The sequence below is a fragment of the Pristiophorus japonicus genome, chromosome 4 (assembly GCF_044704955.1).
Source record: "Pristiophorus japonicus isolate sPriJap1 chromosome 4, sPriJap1.hap1, whole genome shotgun sequence".
In the NCBI taxonomy this organism is placed as follows: Eukaryota; Metazoa; Chordata; class Chondrichthyes; family Pristiophoridae; genus Pristiophorus; species Pristiophorus japonicus.
In genome coordinates this window covers 183,492,720-183,515,794 of record NC_091980.1, presented here as the reverse complement: position 1 = coordinate 183,515,794, position 23,075 = coordinate 183,492,720, and the positions used below count along the sequence as shown (strand labels likewise).

The following is a 23,075-nucleotide window of genomic DNA, read 5'->3' as shown; positions in this document are numbered from 1 at the left end:
GTCCTATATTTCAGTCTATATAGTACAGAATTGAATCGCTTGTCAAACTGTAGTTTGCCTTCAAATCTTTTGTTCCAGCCACTAAATAATTAATATATGGTCTTTCCTGCTACTTTCTCCAAGCCCCCACCTCCTCAGTAATAAGTTTTAATTTAATTAATAATTAAAAAAATACCACCTAAATCAAACATTTCTTTTACATATCAGATTGCCTCATGTAACAAAATGGCCAAGCCTAACGGATTTTAGGCGGAGCTTTCAACTGTGGCAAGGGAGGGGCACTGGAAGCTGGCCGCCCGCCCAGAACTGCTTACCGCCACCTTTGCCGCCCCTCCTGGGCGCTAACAGGGGCAGCAGAAGACCGAAAATCCAGCCCAATGTTTCCTGATTGGAGGAACAGGCCCACGTGATGCCAGGAACACTTCCGCACAGGTTGCTTCCCGTGGGCTATTATACAGCTCACCTACTCACTGCGTCAGACCGCAAGTTTTCGCAGGAGGGCCTGCCATCGGGTAGGTGCGTATTCTTTTCGCAAGCCAAAGGCGTACTCCAGAGGTCCGCCGCCGGCCGCAATTTACTGGCCCATTGTGGCGTTGAGATCCAGGCTCAAAGACCAAGGATTGAAAGCCAGCAGCAATTAATTCATCAATTTTCCATGCAAGCTTGTGTTCCTCAGCAAGTTATTGTCAATCTTCTGGACCAATTGTACTTGATTCCTGAGAGCTGCATCAAGAGCACGACATTGAAGTTGTCTCGAAAGATGTCTATTGGTTGGAATGTCTGCTCCTCTTGAATATGTGAAACAAACTTAAGGAGCAACAGAAAGTGGGAACAATACAAATAATTCATATAATATTGTTTGGCTGATTCTGAATTGTGAGACAGTTTTCTGCTATGCTTCTGTCCATTGTGGGCTGGGTTAAGTCTGTGCAAAGTGAGAAGAGTCTGAGGGGCCAAAATTTCCCACTGCCTGAAATGAGTCGCACTTTGAAGTGTTCCGTCTGTCTCAATGCATGGGGCGGAATATCCGGAGAAATTCAGCTTTTTGGTCGATGTTTCCGGTCTGAGCGGTGTTGGTGTGGGGAGCGGGGCAGAAGTGCAGTCGGATCGGAGTAGTCACTTCAGTGGCAAATACTAGGCCATCAGGGAGGGTTCTGGCCGGACCAGCGGCCTGGCACCCAAGAGGGGTTGCCAGGCTGCCTGTTGACAGCCCGGCCGATTCCGCGGGCATAATTGTCGGCCCGACCTGGCAGTCAGCTGACAAAAAAAAACATGGCTTCACCGGCAGCGCCACCTTCCCTGTAAGGGTGGCCGCGCCGCCAAGCCACAGAAAGGGTACCGACAGCAAAAGCTGCCGGGGGCACCGACTGGCGGTGGCGTCACTCCTGTGGGGCAATTTCAGAAAGGGGTCGCCACCGGTCAGTAAGGGGTTGGCGCGTGCACGACGTGGCGGGAAAACGGAGGAGCGGTCCCCTACACCGCTCCAAAAGTAAAGGAGGGCAATATCAACGATGACTGTCCCTCCGCGGCGACTTGTTGGCCAGTCCGCACTGACCCGTGGACACCTGAAAGCGGCGACCTTATATAAAGAGGCAATTTCGGCCCCTGAGACTATTAAAATGGGAGTGGATTGAGAGGGAATTGAGATTGCTCAGGCTGGGAGTGAGTTAAGAGCACATGCTGAACTCAACAATGAAGAATGGAAATCACTGCTGAAAGCTGTGGAGATTTGTGTGAAGGATATTTCTGAAGTTTTGATTACAGTGCCTTCTGGGACTGTAAAATGTCATATCCTCTCCAAATATTAAACAGAGGAGGAGAAAATCCTATTTTCCTGTGAGATTTAGGACATGAGACGGAATGGGAAGAGATAGAAAATGCTGAGAGACAGCTTCCTTCAGTACTGTACTCTGTCTAACTGAATCACTTGGCAACATGGCAGCTCTCGTTTGACACTCAATTTGTTACCATGTTTTATCTCGCCCTTTCTATTTTCTTGTACATCCCAGCAGTTTTCAGGTACCCTCTGTCAAGATCAACCTCTCACTGTTCTGGGCTTCTTCCCATGGGGCTCTGCTTGTAATTGTAGTGGATTAGAAGCAGAATCTTATTTCATTTACCCTGGACCTCATTGTTTCCATTTTGGCATTTGTTGCAGCTCAGTCAGCAGTAGGCTGAGTGTCTGCACAGAACAGGAATCCAAACATTGCCATCAGCAGCGTCAATGTTCTCATTACCTTACCTCACTTGGCTGATGGAACGGCCCGATCAATTTATATTTCCTGTTCCAACTGATTCCACAGATGAAGCAGAGCAGGGGATTTGCATTGTTTGTGCCCTGAGCTCTACAGGTGCATTTTTTGGCGGGTGAAAAGAGGAACCCAGATGTGATTTTGGGGAGTTGTTTGTGTTCAGCAATGTGATGGGTTGGGAGGAATTGAAACTTTTTGCATCTTGCACTCAGCGGCAGAGGTATCAGCAGCAGAATCATTGCCAATGCCCTTAATTTATTTATTTTGCACTATTTGTTTTAATGTGTGCGATTTAAGGGGATAGAAAGGAGAGAAGGAGAATTATTCTTTCTCTTCCTTCTTTTACTATGAACTTTGCACATTACTGCAGTTGTGGTAAACTGGCCTTGGCCCAAAAACTGCCACGCAGGGGGCGCTGCCTCTGGAAATGCCTGTCTGAAGACGGAGGCCCCGGGCTCACTTGAAATTGGGCCTGAGGCCTTGTCTACATCACATGCAGCTTGCTGGTCGGGGTCTACTGAAAATCGGCTAGCTCGGACGCCAAGCCTGCCTACAGGTGCAGCCTGGGCAGTGGGGCTGTGGGGAAGGTGGGGGGGTGGGTAAGGCGAACAGGAAGAAAGCAGGCATGGACCGATACTGGCCCACGGTATTTGTGTGGCACCAGGCGGAACATTCTAGCTGGCACCACTCTAAGGTAGGTAAAAGAAACAAAACGTACCTTCTCTTCGACGGCCTCCAGCAGTCCCGTCAAGGAATTCTGGTTAGGCTGCGGTACAACCAGAAACACTGCTGCGTTTGTCAGTGGGGTTCTAAACCAGGTTAATTCAAGGAGCCTAGCGCCTGTTCTAGGCGGGCACCTCCACGCACTCGGAGGTTGCCGGCTGCCAATTTGGCGCACTTCTCGGGGGGGGGGGGGGAAATCGGGCACCTAGGATCGTAACCGGAAATTGGTTCCCCTGCATGAATTCCATGCCAAAGTAACAGGCGCATCAGGGAACCCATTTCTCCCCTAAAAGTACCAAAATGAATAAATTGCTGAGGAAGGTGTTCATGTTGGCAACAGTGGGTTCAGTCATTTCAATGCCAGGGTAGGACTAGCCAGGTGCAATGTATCGTTCTCACTGCAGTACCGGTGGGTTTTAGAACACCCTTTGCTCACTCCCTTCATGGCTTACACCACTGTACCCAGGGGTTAAAGCGGGCGTTATGGGCAAATATGCTGTCTCAACTACAACCCCATTTCATCCTTTATGGTACTGCTTCTTATTCTTAACACATTGCTCTTGGCTCGTCTCCTTGTTAACTGCTTTCCTTCTGTGGCCAATTGCTGTCTGTCTCGTGACATGTGTGCTGCTCACTATTTCCTGCTCACACTCGCAGTGATGTGTGTGTCCTGCTGCTCACTATCTCCTGCTCACACTCGGTGTTCTGCTGCTCACTATCTCCTGCTCACACTCGGTGTTCTGCTGCTCACTATCTCCTGCTCACACTCGGTGTTCTGCTGCTCACTATCTCCTGCTCACACTCGCAGTGATGAGTGTGTTCTGCTTCTGACTGCCTTGTACTGCTGTACTCAGCCACATGGCATTGATTGACGATTATATATTAGACTGGATCAATTCTCATGTATCTTACAGTATTTGTATTTTCTTGCGGCACAAGATGTTGGTTGTATACTCCTATTGCATGTTCTGCTGTGCAGTAGGGGCCTTGGCATGCTTGGACCATTTAATAAATGCAAATTATAATGCAGTATTAATGTTGGTCAGGTGCCAGTGATGAATTATTAACTAAGAAAAAAAGCCAAAATTGTTTGACTTGGCCCAGCTAACAGTTTGTGAGGTTGGTTAAATATTCTAGGGCCGGGATCAGAGATTATACACGGTAGCATGGGTGAGTATCCCTTGATAGAATCATGGAATGGGTACAGTACGGAAGAAGGCCATTCGGCCCATTGCTGCACTGAGAGTTCTCCTCCCCCGCCCTATTTTCCAAGTAGTGGGGCAGCTTATGTGGGAGCAATCTATGTCAGGGTCTAATAAAACAATAACAATAGGCGTAAACTGTTGATTGATTGGGAAAAAATATTCTGAGTCAACAGCATAGGTGGCACTAGCCTTGGATATTTTTGAGGTATCATTTGAATCGGCCACTTGCCGTGACCAGGAGAATGAAACTGGCTTTATAAAATTGTAATTTTTTTTTGATGTGATGTCTTTGCTCACCAATGCGAGAAATGTCAGTGCGGAAAGAAGCAACTTTTCTACTTCTGGCATCAATGGGCCAATTTTCCAGCGTATGGGCTACCAAGCCCCCCCACTGGCCGCATGTGCACTGCCCAGGAATTTCCATTCGTTCATTTTAATGGCTGTAACCAGGCGGCAATGTGGCCGTGATTTCCCAGCCAGTGGGCAAGGTTCCCCGCCTGTGCCTGAGCTTGTTCCGTTCCCCCATCCCCCGCCCAGTGTCAGCATCAAGCACACACTGGTATAGGGTATCCCCACATCTCATTGGTACAGGGAGTGTTCCTCGGAAACTGGGTCACAGCTCTGCTGTGCTAAACCACTCTTCAAAGAACAATTCCCACATCAGCCGTCCTGTGGTCTCTCTGAGCGAGAATAACAATGTCTTACTGATTTGACATAAGAATGGCTATAATTGGAACTGTGGAAATTGGTTTTGGATTTATATAGGAAATTGTCATACATCCTCTTGCACTAATACCAGTTTAAGGATGAGGAAACATTGAAACTCTAGTATTAACTCTTTATTAATTCAAGTCAATTAAATAATATGTAGTATATATAAGACCATTTAAAACATTCTGGGGTAGAAACTTGTTTGCCTAGCGCCCATGGATAGGGTCATAACAGGGGCGCTAAAAGGGTTGGAACCGCGAGCGCCGGCATTCGCGCCACTCGGCACATTCAGTGTGCCGGTACCGGTGGTGCTGAGCAGTACCACCCGGGGGCGTCGCGCCATTGTGCAACGCCCCCGGTTTCGACAGCGCAATGATTTTTGTTTTGCACTGACCCTGTAGCGCCCCGTAGCGCCCTGCAGTGGAACCGCCTGGGAAAGCGGGCAGTCCGAGCTGTTCCAGTGGCGGTGAGAGAAGGGATGACTACATGAGGTAAGTGTGATTGTGTTTTTTTTTTATTTATATGGAGTGAGAAAGGTACTCAGAATATTTTTTTGTGGGGTTTTTTTTTCCATGGAGGCCACTCTTAGGGCACTCCGAGGCCGGCTCTTTAGCTTGGGATTGTCAGCTGCTCAGCCGGCCTAGCGCCCTAAGAGAGGTGTGGAACGCCTCCCTTAGTGCTCCGCTCCACAGTCAGGGCCCAGCCGATGAATTTTATGCCTGCAGACGCAAATCATTTCCCAGTGCTAAATTTACCATCCCGCTGCCATTAGCGTCCTATTTAGCCTCCAACTGAATTTCTCCCCCTATAACTCACATATCAGGGACTTCCTTCAGGAGATCAAAAGCATGTCATCATTAACTGCTTACACTAGCCTCAGTGCAGGAGGAGCACAGCACAAGGGAGATCCTCTATTCACAAAGGGCAGACAAATTGGAAGAAAGCATTGGGACCAGATAACTGTTGCAGTCAATGGGAATAATGTAGCCCCAAGGACCTGGATGCAGTGCCGCAAGAAGTTTAATGACCTCACATGAGTGGTCAAGGCCAGTGAATTCATCTTTAAATGACATATCCTTACAAATGAATCACTAGGCTCACACACTGCTGAATTGACCAAGCTTCCTTCACGCACCTACTAATAATCTCTCTCAGTCACGACTCATATACCTAACATTACCCGTGTACAGTACCCATTTCGGATAGTGAAGAACTGCAACTGGACAGACACTGATGGAGGAGCACAAAATGCAAGCGGAAGAAAACAGTGATGCACCATCACCCGATTTCAGACTCCCAGGCACCAGCTCAGAGATTGACACTCCACCTACTTTAGAGGGTAGGTTAGATGTGGGATCTGCCCGTGGTGAGATACCGGGCACGAGTGGCCTGCAGCCAGGACAGGGGGAAAGGATAGCACAGATGCCAGCTCGCTGGAGGGTGATGTAATGTATGCACCTGTGAATATGCTCACAGGTTTGTAGAGCTGTTGATAGTGTGCCCCTCCCCTTTTATAGGGGGCACTTGTAAAAATCATGATTTTAGTGCCCCAAAAAAACCCCCCAAAAAACTACAAAAAAACCACAAAAAAGGGCCTGGAAAATGTTTGGAGTGTCCCCCAGATCAGGGGGCACTTGATTTAATGTTTATTTTTGTCCCCCAAAAAGAGTTGTAGAGTTGTTGAGTTGGGAGTGGCTTAGCCAGTCATGTGATGTTCACAAGACTCAATAAAACCCCAGCAAGTTGAGTTTCGGGGAGCCACGATGAGGCAAGTGGTTGTGAGCCTGGTGGATGAATTGGTAATGTGTAGTGTGATTGTTAAACCTTTTGCTAATAAACTAACTAATTCTTAATATCAATGTGTTGCTATGAATTCTTAAGCAAAGAACCCATGAAGCAAATACATTACACGCGATGTCGCACACAAGTTCTGCTCATAGGATTCAGATGAGGACTTCGATAGGGAAGTCTACAAATGATCACTGATGGGTTTGCACAATGAAATGCACGGTGCATTGGCAAGCCTGCTAGAAAGTCTGAATGCAATGTCAAGCAGCAAGGAGGAGTCCAGCACTAACCTTGCACAGGGCATTGGGCAGAGATGGTGCCCATCCTTTCCAGTGTGGAAGTAGTGGGCAGATCCATTAGCATCATGGACCCAACCATCATGTCGCATCTGATAGCCGAGGTGTCAGCTTCCACTGCAGCACAAGTAGAAGTCACCCAACATCTGAGTGCTGCAATGGAAGCTCAGATTGAAGTGATGCAAGCACAGACTGCTGCAAGCATGGCTAAGTTTTCCAGTGTTGAAAGGAGCTTGCAGGGTGTCACAGCAGTCCAGCAGTCTGTTCTACCAGCAGATTTCTAGGACTGCTGAGGCACCGCCCTGGGGAAGTGGCAGTGGCTCCATGGAGTATGAACCTGCTGTCCTCTCTCAGGATGACAGCATTCATCCTCCCACCATTGCCACTCTGCCACTCCGTCAGTGCCCTTGCTGTTGCCTGGCAGTGGTGCAGGCTGATGCTGGGCCCATAGGCCAGAGCTCCCTCCTCGACGCCATCTGCAGTCTCCTGCACTGAAAGCCATCCATGCATAGCCACTGGGGTAGCACTGCGTAGGAGCACTAAGACACACAAAATCACACTGAAGACAGGCACTAAGGGAATGCACAAGGGCGATTAGTTGATTTTCATTGAAATATTGTAATGGTGTGATTCATAAAATTGATTTGGAATGTTTGTTTTGTGGTGGCTTTTATTGTAGCATTGTGGCCAAGAAGACGCTTGATGCTCAGTAACAAAGGGAAGAGAAGGTGTGGGACTATTGTTGAATGGGGAATTGGGGTCACATTCACTGGTGCCACAGTCTGATGATCCAATCATGGACAGCCTGGGCAGAAAGCAGCTGTCTGGGTTGCCTGCTACTTGCGCTTCCTCCTCTTCCGTTTCATCCTCCTCTTCTTCCTCCTCCTCCTCTTCCTCTCCTCTCCCTCCTCCTCAGCTGGTCACCGTATGCCTGGTGGCAAGCTTATGAGGTATGCAGTCGACCATGATGAATCTTGAGACGCACTCTGGTGAGTACTGCAGGGCTCCTCCAGAGCCGACCAGACAGCGGAAGCATTGATTATGGATGCCAATGATCTGCTCTATCAGATTTTGTGTAGCAGCATGACTTTCATTATATGCATGCTGCCCACGTGTGGTTAGGTAGCGCAGCGGAGTCATGAGCCAGGTGGTCAGCAGATACCCCTTGTCACTCAGTAGCCATGGTCTGGTTTATCATGGTGGCTCAAATGCTGATGGTACAGTGGACTGACACAGACTGAAGGTATCTTGGCTGCTGCCAGGATACCGGGCACTGAGCTGCATGATGCACTGAGTATGGTTGCACAACAGCCAGACATTGAGGGAATGGAATCCCTTCCGGTTGCAGTGTGTCATTGAACTGAGATGCAACGTGTGTGCAGTCAATAGCACCCTGCACCATGGGGAAGCCTGCTGTCCTGGTGAAGCCATGTGCTCGCCCCAACTGCTGCTCACTGGCAAGAGAGAATGAAATGTATTCAGCTCTCTTTGCATCTCTAGCGTCACTCACCTCCCTTATACAGGAATGGACAGCGAACTGGGAGAATTTACAGATGTCGCCTGCTCCAGCCTGGAAGGAGCCCGACGCGATGACATTCAAGGCCACGGTCACCTTTACAGCCACTGGCAATGTTGTCCTCTCCCTAGATTGAGGCAGCAGATCTGACTGATTTACTTTATCTTTTCTTGGATGGCTAGTGATGTAATATCTCCAGTAGTTCCAGCCCTGGCCTATGGGTGTAGCCACTGCAGGATTAATCTTTAATATGTGTGTATATGCATTTTATATTAAAGAAATATAGGGCTAGTCTACCTAGTATGCCTATTCTTACAATTGGTACTGAGGATGAGGATTTTGTTTTATAGCTCACATCTGACCTGAGAATACTTGATGCAACAATAACAACATAGGAATTTCTGACAGGCTCTTTATAGTTCAAGCAGAGAGGTACAAAACAGAAGAGCAGAGACAGTCAGCCCTCCCTTTTTCTGAACATGGTAGAAGACAGGAGAGTGACAGGTGGAAAGCAAGGGAAAAATCAAATTAGATCAGGAATGATTTACGATAAAGATGCTTTGAGTTAGGTGTAACTTGAATTGTATACGATAAAGGCTGGACTATAGCTGGAGTCTTGTATGTTTAAATTCATAGAATCATAGAAGTTTACAGCACGGAAGGAGGCCATTTCGGCCCATCGTGTCCGTGCCGGCCAACAAAAGGCTATGCAGCCTAATCCCATTTTCCAGCAGAAGGTTACTGCACGTCAAGTGCACATCTAAGTACTTTTTAAATGTGGTGAGGGTTTCTGCCTCCACCACCCTTACAGGCAGTGAGTTCCAGATCTCCACAAACCCTGGTGAAGAAATTTCCCCTAAAATCCCCTCTAAACCCCCTACCAATTACTTTAAATTTATGCTCCCTGGTTGTTGACCCCTCTGCTAAGGGAAATAGGCCCTTTCTATCCATTATATCTAGGCCCCTCATAATTTTATATACCTCAATGAGGTCTCCCCTCAGCCTCCTCTGTTCCAAGAAAAACAAAACCCAGCCTATGCAATCTGTCCTCATAGCTAAGATTCCCCACTCCTGGCAACATCCTCGTAAATCTCCTCTGTACCCTCTTCAGTGCAATCACATCCTTCCTGTAATGCAGTGACCAGAAATGCAAAAAGTACTCCAGCTGTGGCCTAACCAGTGTTTTATACAGTTCAAGTATAACCCACCTGCTCTTGTATTCTATGCCTCGGCTAATAAAGGCAAGCATTTCATATGCCTTCTAAATCCCCTTATCTACTTGGCCTGCTACTTTCAGGGATCTGTGGACATGCACTCCAAGGTCTCTTTGTTCCTCTACATTTCTCAGTTTTGTACCATTTAATGTGTATTCCCTTTCCTTGTTAGCCCTCCCCAAATGCATTACCTCACACTTCTCCAGATTGAATTCCATTTGTCACTGTTCTGCCCACCTGACCAGTACATTGATATCTTCCTGCAGTCCCTTTCTTCTTCATTTATCAACCATACAGCCGATTTTAGTATCACCCGCAAACTTCTTAATCATACCTCCTATATTCCAGTCTAGTTCATTGATATATACCACAAAAAGCAAGAACTTAGCACTGAGCCCTGCAGAACCCCACTGCAAACATCCTTCCAATCACAAAAATACCCATCAACCATTACCCTTTGCTTCCTGCCTCTGAGCCAATTTTGGATCCAAGTTGCCACTTTGCCCTGGATCCCATGGGCTTTTACTTTCGTGACCAGTCTGCCATGTGGGACCTTATCAAAAGCTTTGCTAAAATCCATATGCGCTACATCATACGCACTGCCCTCATCGACTATCCTGATTCCCTCCTCAAAAAATTCAATCAAGTTAGTCAGATACGACCTTCCCTTAACAAATCCGTGCTGACTGTCCTTGATGAATCCGTGTCTTTCTAAATGAAGATTTATTCTGTCCTTCAGGATTTTTCCAATAATTTTCGCACCATTGAGGTTAGGCTGACTGGCCTGTATTTACTCAGTCTTGCACTTTCTCCCTTCTTAAACAAAGGTACCACATTAGCAGTCCTCCAGTCTTTTGGCACCACACCTGAAGCCAGAGAGGATTGGAAAATTATAATCAGAGCCTCTGCTATTTCCTCTTTTACTTTGCTGAACAGCCTGTGATACATTTCATCCGGGCCTGAGGACATATCCCCTTTCAAAGTTGCTAAACCCCTTAATACCTCAATAGCATTGTATGTTATTGTCTTCATGCTAATGATTGACTAAGGTTAAAAGGTTATTATGAGTCTTTCATTGTTCTTTGCCAATGACATTAAGCCTCTTATCAGTCAAGGTCTAAAAAGGAAGGCAATCAGCAAAAATAGGAAATGATTTTGATATACCGTAACAATGGAAACATTGAACTGGCTAAAACAACCTTTTTGAAAGGATTTAAAGATTCATTCCAAGGTGACCACAGAGATGTCTGCAGGTAATGCATTTATGAGGCTAAATGCCGGGCATTGTGTGAAACGTATAGGTTCATTGTGGAAAGTTTGTATATTTGCATATCACACCTCGGCTAAGTTATTTCAACATGGGCATGGTTTACAGACCTGATTGCTATCCAGGGGCTCATGTTGGAAAGTATTTGTGTTGTGGGTGTCAGGTGATGAGAGGATTGGGGTCTACTGTGACACTTTCTGCCACCTGATAGATTGAAGACCTAATGGGAACTCTATATACATTTTAGCAAAGAATCTAGCCCAATTATGGTTAATGATTAGACCTGGGCTCTGTTAATTCTGCAAAGTATAAGTGATAGATTTAGGTTTTAGATTGCCAGGGACACCATCTACAGGCAACTCTCGATTATCCGCACACGGATGCAATGGGAAACCGTTGTAACGGCATTTAAAATTCCATGTGTGTGCGCGCTGCCGACGTCACTTTGAAACTCTGATGTTCCTTTTGAATGTTGCCTGTTGAGCCTTGCTTTTAAGCACTCTGCCTTGCCTCAGCTCCCGCTGCTGCTCCCATTAGTTCCACTGCCTCTCATAATTCATTAAAATGCCACAAACAGTTACAGGAAGTAATCAACAAGCCTAATGGTCTTTAGATCTCGAGGACTAGAATTCAAGGATTAGAAGATACGTTACAGCTATTGGTTAGAGCACACCTGCAGTACTGTAAGCATTAACTGTAATGTCAACTCGCTCTAACAGAGAAATCGTTTACCTGGCATAGCCCAATTCCCGAGGGACCCAGATAATCGAGAGTTGCCTGTACTTACAGAAACTGTCGCCAAGCCATCTGAACAAACAAAAATAATAATTTAAGAAACCCTCCAATAACAGAGGAGATTAGATGGAGCAAACCTCTTCTCCCATCAATGCACATTTTGAATAACCTCCCCCGCCACCATCTCTCACTCCACCACCGGCCCCCCCTGCCCCCACTCTCAACCCAACCACCAGTTGTACTACAGTCTTATATATATATTACATTTTCTTAAAACATCCTATTTTCATTTGTGACAAGCAGTCAGTCTCTGTTCAGGGTGAGCTGACTGCAAAGGTCAGAAGGCCATCAGCACTGAAGAATGAGTGTCTCTTGCATCACAGGAACAACAGCGCAATGACTGTCTAACAATAGAAGAGAAAAGCGATCATAAAATAATCTAACTCCATTAAAGTGTGACGATACAGATTATAGGGCTACACTTTAGAGGAAACAGGATGGTGGACCTTGTATATATTCCATTTAATGGGTTTGGCGGTGTCTTGGAGCTTCAATGATCACCTATGAAATCTCTGGCTTTCTGCCTCACTCAGGAGATGGGCGGAAGGGAGGGTTGGTATATGGAGACAGAAACAGCCAAGTATGAAACAAGGTGTTATGATAAGAACATAAGAACATAAGAATTGGGAGCAGGAGTAGGCCATACGGCCCCTTGAGCCTGCTCCGCCATTCAATAAGATCATGGTTGATCTTCAACCTCAACCCCACTTTCCTGCCCGATCTCCATACCACTTGATTCCCCTAGAGTCCAAAAATCTAGCAATCTCAGCCTTGAATATATTCAATGATTCAGCATCCACAACCCTTTGGGATAGAGAATTCCAAAGATTCACAACCCTCTGAGTGAAGAAACTCCTCCTCATCTCAGTCTTAAATGGCCGATCCCTTAGCTGAGACTATGCCACCTAGATCTGGACTCTGCAGTCAGGGGAAACAACCTCTCAGCAACTACCCTGTTAATCCCTCTCAGAATCATATTGGGCTGAAATTGCTCCATTTTATGGTCCCGTTAGCGCCTCCGGGAAGTGCTAATGGGGCTCAATGACATTTTCACCCATGCGCCTCCCGGGAAATTGTCCCAGAGGTTTTGGGGGGTGGCGATTGTGCCGGCAGTGTCGTACCCCACAATTGGAGCACTGGGCTGGTGCACACCTGGTGATTACATCATCACAGTGCACGCTGACCCCTTACTGCCCTGTGTTGACCCCTTTTTCCCCCTCATTTTATTTTCTCGGCCGATTCTTGCGTCGGCCCGACAATGGCAGCTCTCGCATCGACCAGGCCGTCATCATATTACCTGGCATGCCGTTTTCAGTACTGGGCCATTGGCCTGGTCGATCGCGTCCCTAGTGGCCCAGTGGCTGGCTACTAAAGAGCCTGCAGAGTGGCCCAGGAGCGCCCCTCCAACGAAGCAGTGCTCCGCTTCCTTTGAGGGGCGCATGTCCCAATTCCGCATCGAGGGTGGGACTTCCGGGCCAGGTGATAAAAGTCCCGGCCCGGAAGGTTGCCGCCCCCGATTGGGGCATGGGGCAATTTCAGCCCCCGTATGGTTAAGGCGATCACCTCTCATTCTTCTAAAATCCATAGATATAGGCCCAATCTATTCAATCTCTCCTCATAGGACAATCCTCTCATCCCAGGAATCAATCTAGTGAACTTTCGTTACATCACCTCCAAGGCAAGTGTACCTTCCTCAGATAATGAGACCGGAACTGTGCACAGTACTCCAGGTGTGGTCTCACCAAAGCCCTCTACAATTGTAGCAAGACTTCCTTCCTCTTGTGCTCCAACCTCGTTGCAATAAGCCTCCAACTCGCTTGCAATAACTTTTCTCTTCCTCAATACATACATATAACCATACTTAGATTAATAGCTTTGGCATTTTGAAATCCTGCAACACAAATTGGATTATAATGCAAAAGAAATGACAACACATTAATTTCATAGTGTCATGCAACCTAAGTTAAAACTCATTCCACAATTTACAAAGATATTACTCTTGTTATTTTATTATTAATAAATTAATATTTCTGCATTGTTGCATGCTCTGGTTCATATTTTATTACATAGCAGTGCTAGAGTGTATTAACTGAGCCCCATGTTATTGTACCTCTGCCAGGCCTCCAGAGAAGTGGTTACAGTTCTTGTGCATGAGATGATAGGCATTGCCCTTGAACTCCTTCCCAAGCTCTTCAATAATTTTGTCGACATCTTCCTCCGTGAAGTCCGTGGTACCAAGGGCGATGGACTCTCTGAATAAAAACAACAGTTTTGTTTTCAGGAATGTATTTTGTGTGTGCATTGGCGCAGGTCTCCTGTGACAATGCTCAGGGTGAGTCAGAGGATAAGCTGTACATGACAATAAGTATGTCCTGCCATGTATTACCAGAGGTCACTGATTAACACTGATAGAATAACTATATTTGAGTATTTATTACATGAAATTCTGAGATTTTTAATTTGGGGTGAATTTTCATGATTCTGTTCAGGTTTCTATGAGAACTCTAAATCAGTAGCCTTAATTATTACTCCCTCGCCCTTTACTATACCCAATCTTTGGGCCCGAACTCGGTCGAAGCCAAGGCCCGCCCAAGTGCTGCCCAAAGGACCGCCGATGGCTGCCGAAAGACTGTGCCTGGAAGACTCCTCTAAAAGAGCTGGCAGTATTGCCCGGCTGCCGGACAACGGCTTATGCCGTCAACCTGGGCGGCAGTGAGCAGTAAGGCCACCAATATTAGGGCCTTTATCTCTTACCTTTTATAAAGTTCAGGATACACAGATAGATAGTAAGCAAGATATACTCATTTTGTGATAGATGGCTGGGCTGCAGAATTCCGATTGGCCCCCAGCAGAGGTGTGGTGGAGTGGGCTGTGAGTCTGCCCAAGTGAGGAGGCCCAGATCTGGAATTATGGGGATGGGGTCATTTACATACTCAAAGCAACACATTGTCAGTCCTACATTACAACAGTGACTACACTCCAAAAAGTACTTAATTGGCTGCAAAGCGCTTTGAGATGTCTGCTGGTCGTGAAAGGCACTATATAAATGTAAGTCTATCTATCTTTCTCTCTATCTATGGAGGACAGAAGGCCCCACAAAAGGTAAATTTTCACTATCTTCAGTTCCCAATGCAGCCAGCAGGGCATTTGTAGCTGGAAGGGTTTTGGGACTTTCTTGAGCCTCAGCAGGAATAATATCAGTTCTAAGATGGCTTGAAAGACTTAGGCCTTTAAAGGGCAGATTTCCTGGGGAAGCCTGGGAACTGTCTCAAGTGCAGTCCTCTGATGTGGAAAGGTGGGGGTTGGGGGAGGGATGGGCTGGGCAGATGATCTATCAATAGCCTCCCACTAGAAAATGTCTCACTGTGAGACATGGGACAGAATCCGGGGGAACCGGGTTATCCAGGTCTGGCAGGATGGCAGACAAGCCCAAATTCTGGCTGTATTGAATGGGGATACTTGGTTCTGGTGGCACTGGATGCAAGTCACTTCAGCTCTAACAGCACTGAGGTGGCGGGTGGGTGGGGGGGGGGGAATCTGGCAACACTCGAGAGTGGGCCTTTTCATTATTGGTGGGAGGAGCCCAAAGGTGTGGTGGCACTGGGTACAGGAGGGCTCCAGAATCTGAAAACACTGGGGAAGTAACGGGGCATAGTGGCACTGTGTGTGGGAGAGATGGGGGTGGGGGTGGTTCCTGGGTCTGGCATCAGTGGAGGGCTCACTGGATCAGTTGGTATTAGTGGGGTTTTACCAAATTCTGATAGTATCGAGGGATGAGGCGGGTCAAGAACCACTGCGCCAACCTATGCCCTTTTTCATGTCCCTGACTCACTCCTGCCTTTTCACCAGCTCCCTCCTCATGCCTCGTTCTCAGCCTCTCAAGGCTATTTGTTGACTAAAAACTTGTTTCCAGTGCTAAAACTGGCACATTTAACCACCATATCAACCAACTGATATTCTCTAATTCACAGCATCCTCTGAACGTTGTTCTCCCACCTCTCCTGACTCATGCTACTTCACTGTTTGTTTTTCATATGTGGGCCTAGACAGCCGAATACTTGACAACACCCGGGAGCGGTAGCATAGTGGTTAATTTACAGGAGTAGTAATCCAGAGGCCTGGATTAATAATCCAGAGACGTGATTTCAAATTCCATCTCGGCAGCTGTGGAATTTAAATTCAGTTTAAAAAAAAAATGTTTTAATCTGAAATAAAATGCTCGTGTCAGTAATGGTGAAACTAGCAGATTGTCATAAAAACCCATCTGGTTCACTAATATCCTTTAGGAAAGGAGATCTGCCATCCTTACCTGGGCTGGCCAATATGTGACTCTAGACCCATCATCATCATAGGCAATCCCTTGGAATCGAGGAAGACTTACTTCCGCTCTAAAAATTAGTCCTTAGGTGACTGAACAATCCAATACATCAATGTTCTTGATGCTAAATTGTCCTCTGAAATATCACTCAGTTGTAACAAACGGCGACAGTAAACAATAACAATAAGAAGAATAAAACCGGACGGCACACCCAGCATCGACCTCGGCACCGGCTTCGGACATTACAGTGGTACACCCAGGCCAATCGAACCTACAAAGTCCTCCTCAATAACATCTGGGGACGGGTGCCAAAATTGGGAGAGCTGTCCCACAGACTAGTCAAGCAACAGCCTGACATAGTCACACTCACAGAATCACACCTTTCAACCAATGTCCCAGACTCCTCCATTACCATCCCTGGGTATGCCTTGTCCCACTGGCAGGACAGACTCACCAGAGGTGGTGACACAGTGGTATCCAGTTGGGAGGGATTGGCCCTGGGAGTCCTCAACATTAACTCCGTACCCCATGAAGTCTCATGGCTTCAAGTCAAGTATGGGCAAGGAAATCTCCTGCTGATTACAACCTACCTCCTTCCCTCAGCTGATGAATCAGTACTACTCCATGTTGAACATCACTTGGAAGAAGCACTGAGGGTAACAAGGGCACAGAATGTACTCTGGATGGGGGACTTCAATGTCCATCACCAAGAGTGGCTCAGTAGTACCACTACTGACTGAGCTGACCAAGTCCTGAAGGGTATAGCTGCCAGACTGGGCCTGCAGCAGGTGGTGAGAGAACCAACACAAGGAAAAAACCTACTAGACCTCGTCTTCACCAATCTACCTGTCGCAGATGCAAGTGTTCATGACAGTATTAGTAGCAGTGATCACCGCACAGTCATTGCGGAGACGAAGTCCCGTCTTCACAATGAAGATAACCTCCATCGTGTTGTGTGGCACTACCATTGTGCTAAATGGGATAGATTCAGAACAGATCTAGCAGCTCAAAACTAAGCATCCATGAGGCGCTATGGGCCATCAGCAGCAGCAGAATTATATTCCATCACAATCTGTAACCTCATGGCCCAGCATATCCCTCACTCTACCATTAGCATCAAGCCAGGGGACCAACCCTGGTTCAATGAGAAGTGCAGAAGAGCATGCCAGGAGCAGCATCAGGTGTACCTAAGAATGAGGTACCAACCTGGGGAAGCTACAACACAGGACTGCATGCATGCTAAGCAACAGAAGCAGCAAGCTATAAACAGAGCTAAGCGATCCCGCAGCCAACTGATCAGATCAAAGCTCTGCAGTCCTGCCACATCCAGCCATGAATGGTTGTGGACCATTAATCAGCTAACGGGAGGAGGAGGCTCCATGAATATCCCCATCTTCAATGATGGCGGATCCCAGCACGCAAGTGTGAAAGACAAGTCTGAAGCATTTGCAACCATCTTCAGCCAGAAGTGCCGAGTGGATGATCCATATCTGCCTCTTCCTGAGGTCCCCACCATTACAGAAGCCAATCTTCAACCAATTCACTCCACGTGATATCAAGAAACAGCTGAACGCATTGGATATAGCAAAGGCTCTGGGCCCTGACAACATCCCAACTATCGTGCTGAAGACTTGTGCTCCAGAACTAGCCGTGTCACCTGCCAAGCTGTTCCAGTACAACTACAATCCTGGCATTTTCCTGACAATGTGGAAATCTGTCCAGATATGTACTGTCCACAAAAGGCCGGACAAATCCAATCTAGCCAATTACCAGCCCATCAGTCTACTCTCTATCATCAGGAAAGTCATGGAAGGTATCATCGATAGTGCTATCAAGTGGCACTTACTCACCAATAACCTGCTCACCGATGCTCAGTTTGGGTTCTACCAGAACCACTCGGCTCCAGACTTCATTACAGCCTTGAGCCAAACATGGACAGCATTTGACCAAGTGTGGCATCAAGGAGTCCTAGTAAAATTGAAGTCAAAGGGAATCAGGGGAAAACTCTCCACTGACTGGAATCATACCTAGCACAAAGGAAGATGGTTGTGATTGTTGGAGGACTATCATCCCAGCCCCAGGACATCACTAGAGGAGTTCCTCAGGGCAGTGTCCTCAACTCAATCATCTTCAGCTGCTTCATCAGTGACCTTCCCTTCATCATAAGGTTAGATGTTCGCTAATAATTGCACTGAGTTCAGTTCCATTCGCAACTCCTCAGATAATGAAGCAGTCCGTGCCTGTATGCAGCAAGACCTGGATGACATTCAGGCTTGGGCTGATAAGTGGCAAGTAACACTCGTGCCAGACAATGGCCAGTCTAACCACCTCCCCTTGATATTCAATGGCATTACCATCACCACATCCCCCACCATCAACATCCTGGGGGCTCACCATTGACCAGAAACTTAACTGGACCAGCCAGATAAATGCTGTGGCAACAAGAGCAGGCCAGAGCTGGGTATTATGCAGTGAGTGTCTCACCTCCTGACTCCCAAAAGCCTTTCCACCATCTACAAGGCACAAGTCAGGAGTGGATGAATGCAGCTCCAACACCACTCAAGAAGCTCGACACCATCCAAGACAAAGCATCCTGCTTGATTGGCACTCCATCCACCACCTTCAACATTCACTCCCTCCACCACCAGTGCACCATGGATGCAGTGTGTACCATCTACAAGATGCACTGCAGCAACTTGCCAAGGCTTCTTTGGCAGCACCATCTAAACCTGTGACCTCTAATACCTAGAAGGACAAGGGCAGCAGGTACTTGGGAGCACCATCACCTGCAAGTTCCCCTCCAAGTTACACACCATACTGGCTTGGAAATATATCGCCGTTCCTTCATTGTTGCTGGGTCAAACTCCTGAAGCTCCCTTCCTAAAAGCCCTGTGGGAGTTCCTTCACCACAAGAACTGCAGCGATTCAAGAAGGTGGCTCACAACCACCTTCTCAAGGACAATTAGGGATGGGCAATAAATGCCTACGATGCCCACATCTCAGAATGAATAAAAAAAAACAAGAGATTCGCAGTTCAGTCTGATCCGATCCTCACTAATGCCACCCACATGCATTATTGGATAGTAATCAGCAGTAACTATTTTGACTGAGTTTTCTAATTGCCAGGTCAAGGGTGTTGAGGGCACTTATATTGCCCCACCATCATCTTGGGTAAACATTCAATAATCCAGCATGTATTTGGGGTTAAATTTTCCTGGTCTGCATGGCTCAGTTCCAAACTGATTAGTGCATTTAACAATTGGGCCATCAGGGACTCCCCTCTGAATTTCCAACAAATCATTTATTGAGATAATCCAGAAACATAACTGCTTCCTTCAGAAACAGATCCAAATACCAACAGAAGCCTCCAGTTAAAGTATTTGTGAATGGAGCAGGGCCTGAGTCACAGAGAGAGGCCTGAATCACAGAGAGAGGCCTGACTCACAGAGCGGCCTGACTCACAGAGCGAAGTTTGAATCACACAGAGAGGCCTGACTCACAGAGAGAGGCCTGACTCACAGAGCGAAGTCTGAATCACAGAGAGAGGCCGAACTCACAGAATGGCCTGACTCACAGAGTGAGGCCTGACTCACAGAGAGAGGCTTAAATCCCAAAGCGAAGCCTGAATCACAGCGAGAGGCCTGAATCACAGAGAGAGGCCTGACACAGAGAAAGGCCTGACTCACAGAGCGGCCTGACTCACAGAGTGAAGTCTGAATCACAGAGAGAGGCCTGACTCACAGAGCGAAGTCTGAATCACAGAGAGAGGCCTGACTCACAGAGAGAGGCCTGACTCACAGAGAGGCTTAAATCCCAAAGCAAAGCCTGAATCACAGAGAGAGGCCTGACTCACAGAGAGTGGCCTGATTCACAGAGCCTCCACCTTAAACGATCATGGCCAGGAGCTGAGGCAATACTGGGGTTTTTGGCAGGGCCTGACACCACATAACAATACTTTAAAAAGGGTTAATTTCAGCAGCAGCTAAAACCAGAATTACTGGCAGGAAACGGGTTTAAGTGAGCATTAAATAAAAATAAAAGGCCTGAGTGAGGTGCAGATAAATGAGACACAAGTCCACCATTAGGTAGGGGATCATCATTTCTGTGAAAACCAACGGCTGGTTTATTTTACATCTTTTACAATGTTTTTTGTAAAGGTTTGTAAAGTTCATTTTTTATTTGACTGATTATTGGGAGCTTTAATGGCACAGCAGTTATTTAGTAATGTACTGTCTGCTCTATAGCTAAACATAAATATGGGACCAGTGCCAGGAGAATAAAAAACTAACAGTCAATGCAAATAAAGTGCAGGAGCCTGTGAATGGAGTTTTATTATACAGAGTTGAGCTGAGAGCAATTTGCCTTCAGGCTCCAATTAATTTGGAGTCCTGAACTCAACATGTTATCAATAAAAGGGTTTGGAAATTGAGTTACATTAATGGTAATTAAAATTCACATACACTGAAGTCTGTTGACCAGAAAATAAATGTTTATACTGTATCTGATCTGCATAAAAAAACTCAAGGCAAGCTTATTCAGTGTGAATAATATACATGTAAAGAAAAAAGAAAGGCTTATATAGCGCCTTTCACGACTATCGGACATTTCAAAGTGGTTTACAACCAATGTAGGACTTTTTGGTGTGTAGTCTCTGTTGTAATGTAGGAAACACGGCAGCCAATTTGTGCACAACAAGCTCCCATAAACAGCAATGTGATAATGACCAAATAATCTGTTTGTTTGTCATGTTGATTGAGGGATAAATATTGGCCAGGACACCAGGGATAATCCCCTGCTCTTCTTCGAAATAGTGCCATGGGATCTTTTATGTCCACTTGGGAGAGCAGACGGGACCTTGGATTTACATCTCATCTGAAAGACGGCACCTCCGACAGTGCAGTGTTCCCTCAGCACTGCATTGGAGTGTCAGCCTAGATTATTTTTGTGCTCAAGTCCCTGGAGTGGGACTTGAACACACAACGTTCTGACTAAAATTCAACCATTTTATTAACAGAATCTCTAATTGATATATTGATTGTCAGGCTCTGATCTTTAATTTTAATTCATCGATGTGCTCACCAGAGCAAGAGTTATTAATGCTCAGTGGTGAAGCCGATTTTCCAATTTCTTCTTCTTAGACAGTCCCACACTAAAATGAGTTCTAAGGTAACTGATGAGACCAATGCAGGATCTACAGTCTCTGTCACAGGTGGGACAGTTGGTGGTTGGAGGGACGGGTGGGCAGGGTGCTTGATTTGTCGTACGCTCCTTCTGCTCATTGCAATTGGCTTCTGCGTGCTCCCGATGAAGAGACTCGATGTGTTCGGCGCCTTCTCGGATGGTTCTCCTCCACTTTGAGCGGTCTTGGGCCAAGGATTCCCAAGCGTTGGGGGGGGATGTTACATTTTTTCAAAGAGGCTTTGAGGGTGTCCTTGAAGCGATTTCTCTGCCCTCCTGGGGCTCGCCTGCCGTGACGTAGCTCAGAGTAGAGTGCTTGTTTTGGGAGTCTAGTATCGGGCATGCAGACGATATGGCCCATCCATCGGAGCTGATTGAGCATGGTCAATGCCTCAATGCTGGGGATGTTGGCCTGAGAGAGAATGCTGACATTGGTTCGCCTATACTGCCAATGAATTTGCAGGATTTTGCAGAGGCAGGGTTGGTGGTACTTCTCCAGTGCTTTGAGATGCCTGCTATACATTCTGAAGCATATAGGAGGGTAGGTGTCACAACTGCTCTGTAGACCATGAGCTTGGGTTTGAGATCCTGATCTTCGAACACTCTTTTCCTCAGGCGGCCGATGGCCGCACTGGCACACTGAAGACAGAGTTGGACTTTGTCATCAATGAAAGTAGGCTCCCGAAGTATAAGAACATAAGAAATAGGAGCAGGAGTAGACCATTTGGCCCCTCGAGCCTGCTCTGCCATTCAATACGATCATGGCTGATCTTGTCATGGACTCAACTCCACATCCCTGCCCGCTCCCCATTTATTCCCTTATCGCTCAAAAATCTCCGCCTTAAATATATTCAATGACCCAGTCTCCACAGCCCTCTGGGGCACAGAATTTCATAGATTTACAACCCTCTGAGAGAAGAAATTGATCCTCATCTCAGTTATAAATAGGCGGCCCCTTATTCTTAGAATATGTCCCCTAGTTTTAGTTTCCCCTATGAGTGGAAATATCCTCTCTGTATCCACCTTGTCGAGCCCCCTCATTATCTTATATATTTCGATGAGATCACCTCTCATTCTTCTGAACTCCAATGAGTATAGGCCCAACCTACTCAACCAATCTTCATAAGTCAACCCACTCATCTCCGGAATCAACCTAGTGAACCTTCTCTGAACAGCCTCCAGTCCTTCCTTTAATACGGAGACCAAAACTGTACGCAGTACTCTAGGTGTGGCCTCACCAATACCCTGTACTGCTGTAGCAGGACTTCTCTGCTTTTATACTCCATCCCCCTTGCAATAAAGGTCAACATTCCATTTGCCTTCCTGATCACTTGCTGTACCTGCATACTAACTTTTTGTGTTTTATGCACAAGGCCCCCCAGGTTCCTCTGTACTGCAGCACTTTGCAATTTTTCTCCATTTAAATTATAATTTGCTTTTCTATTTTTTCTATTTTTTTCTGCCAAAGTGGATAACCTCACATTTTCCCACATTATACTCCATCTGCCAAATTTTTGCCCACTCACTTAGCCTGTCTATATCCCTTTGCAGATTTGTTGTGTCCTGCTCACAATTTGCTTTCCTACCCATTTTTGTATCATCAGCAAACTTGACTACATTACACTCGGTCCCTTCATCCAAGTCATTAATATAGATTGCAAATAGTTGAGGACCCAGCACCGATCCCTGCGGCACCCCACTAGTCAGTGTTTGCCAACCGGAAAATGACCCATTTATCCCGACTCTCTGTTTTCTGTTAGCTAGCCATTCCTCTATCGTGCTAATATATTACTACCAACCCCGTGAACTTTT

General features: G+C 46.6%; 1 protein-coding gene across 1 annotated transcript in view; it reads right to left on the bottom strand.

Annotated features, from left to right (window-relative positions):
- The window catches only part of LOC139262267 (deubiquitinase DESI2), a 321,240-nt gene that overhangs the window by 29,816 nt on the left and 268,349 nt on the right, over window positions 1–23,075 (bottom strand). Inside the window, exon 4 of the mRNA XM_070877413.1 lies at window positions 13,878–14,019. Coding sequence (XP_070733514.1) covers window positions 13,878–14,019 — 142 coding nt within the window. The remainder of the gene's footprint in view (window positions 1–13,877; window positions 14,020–23,075) is intronic.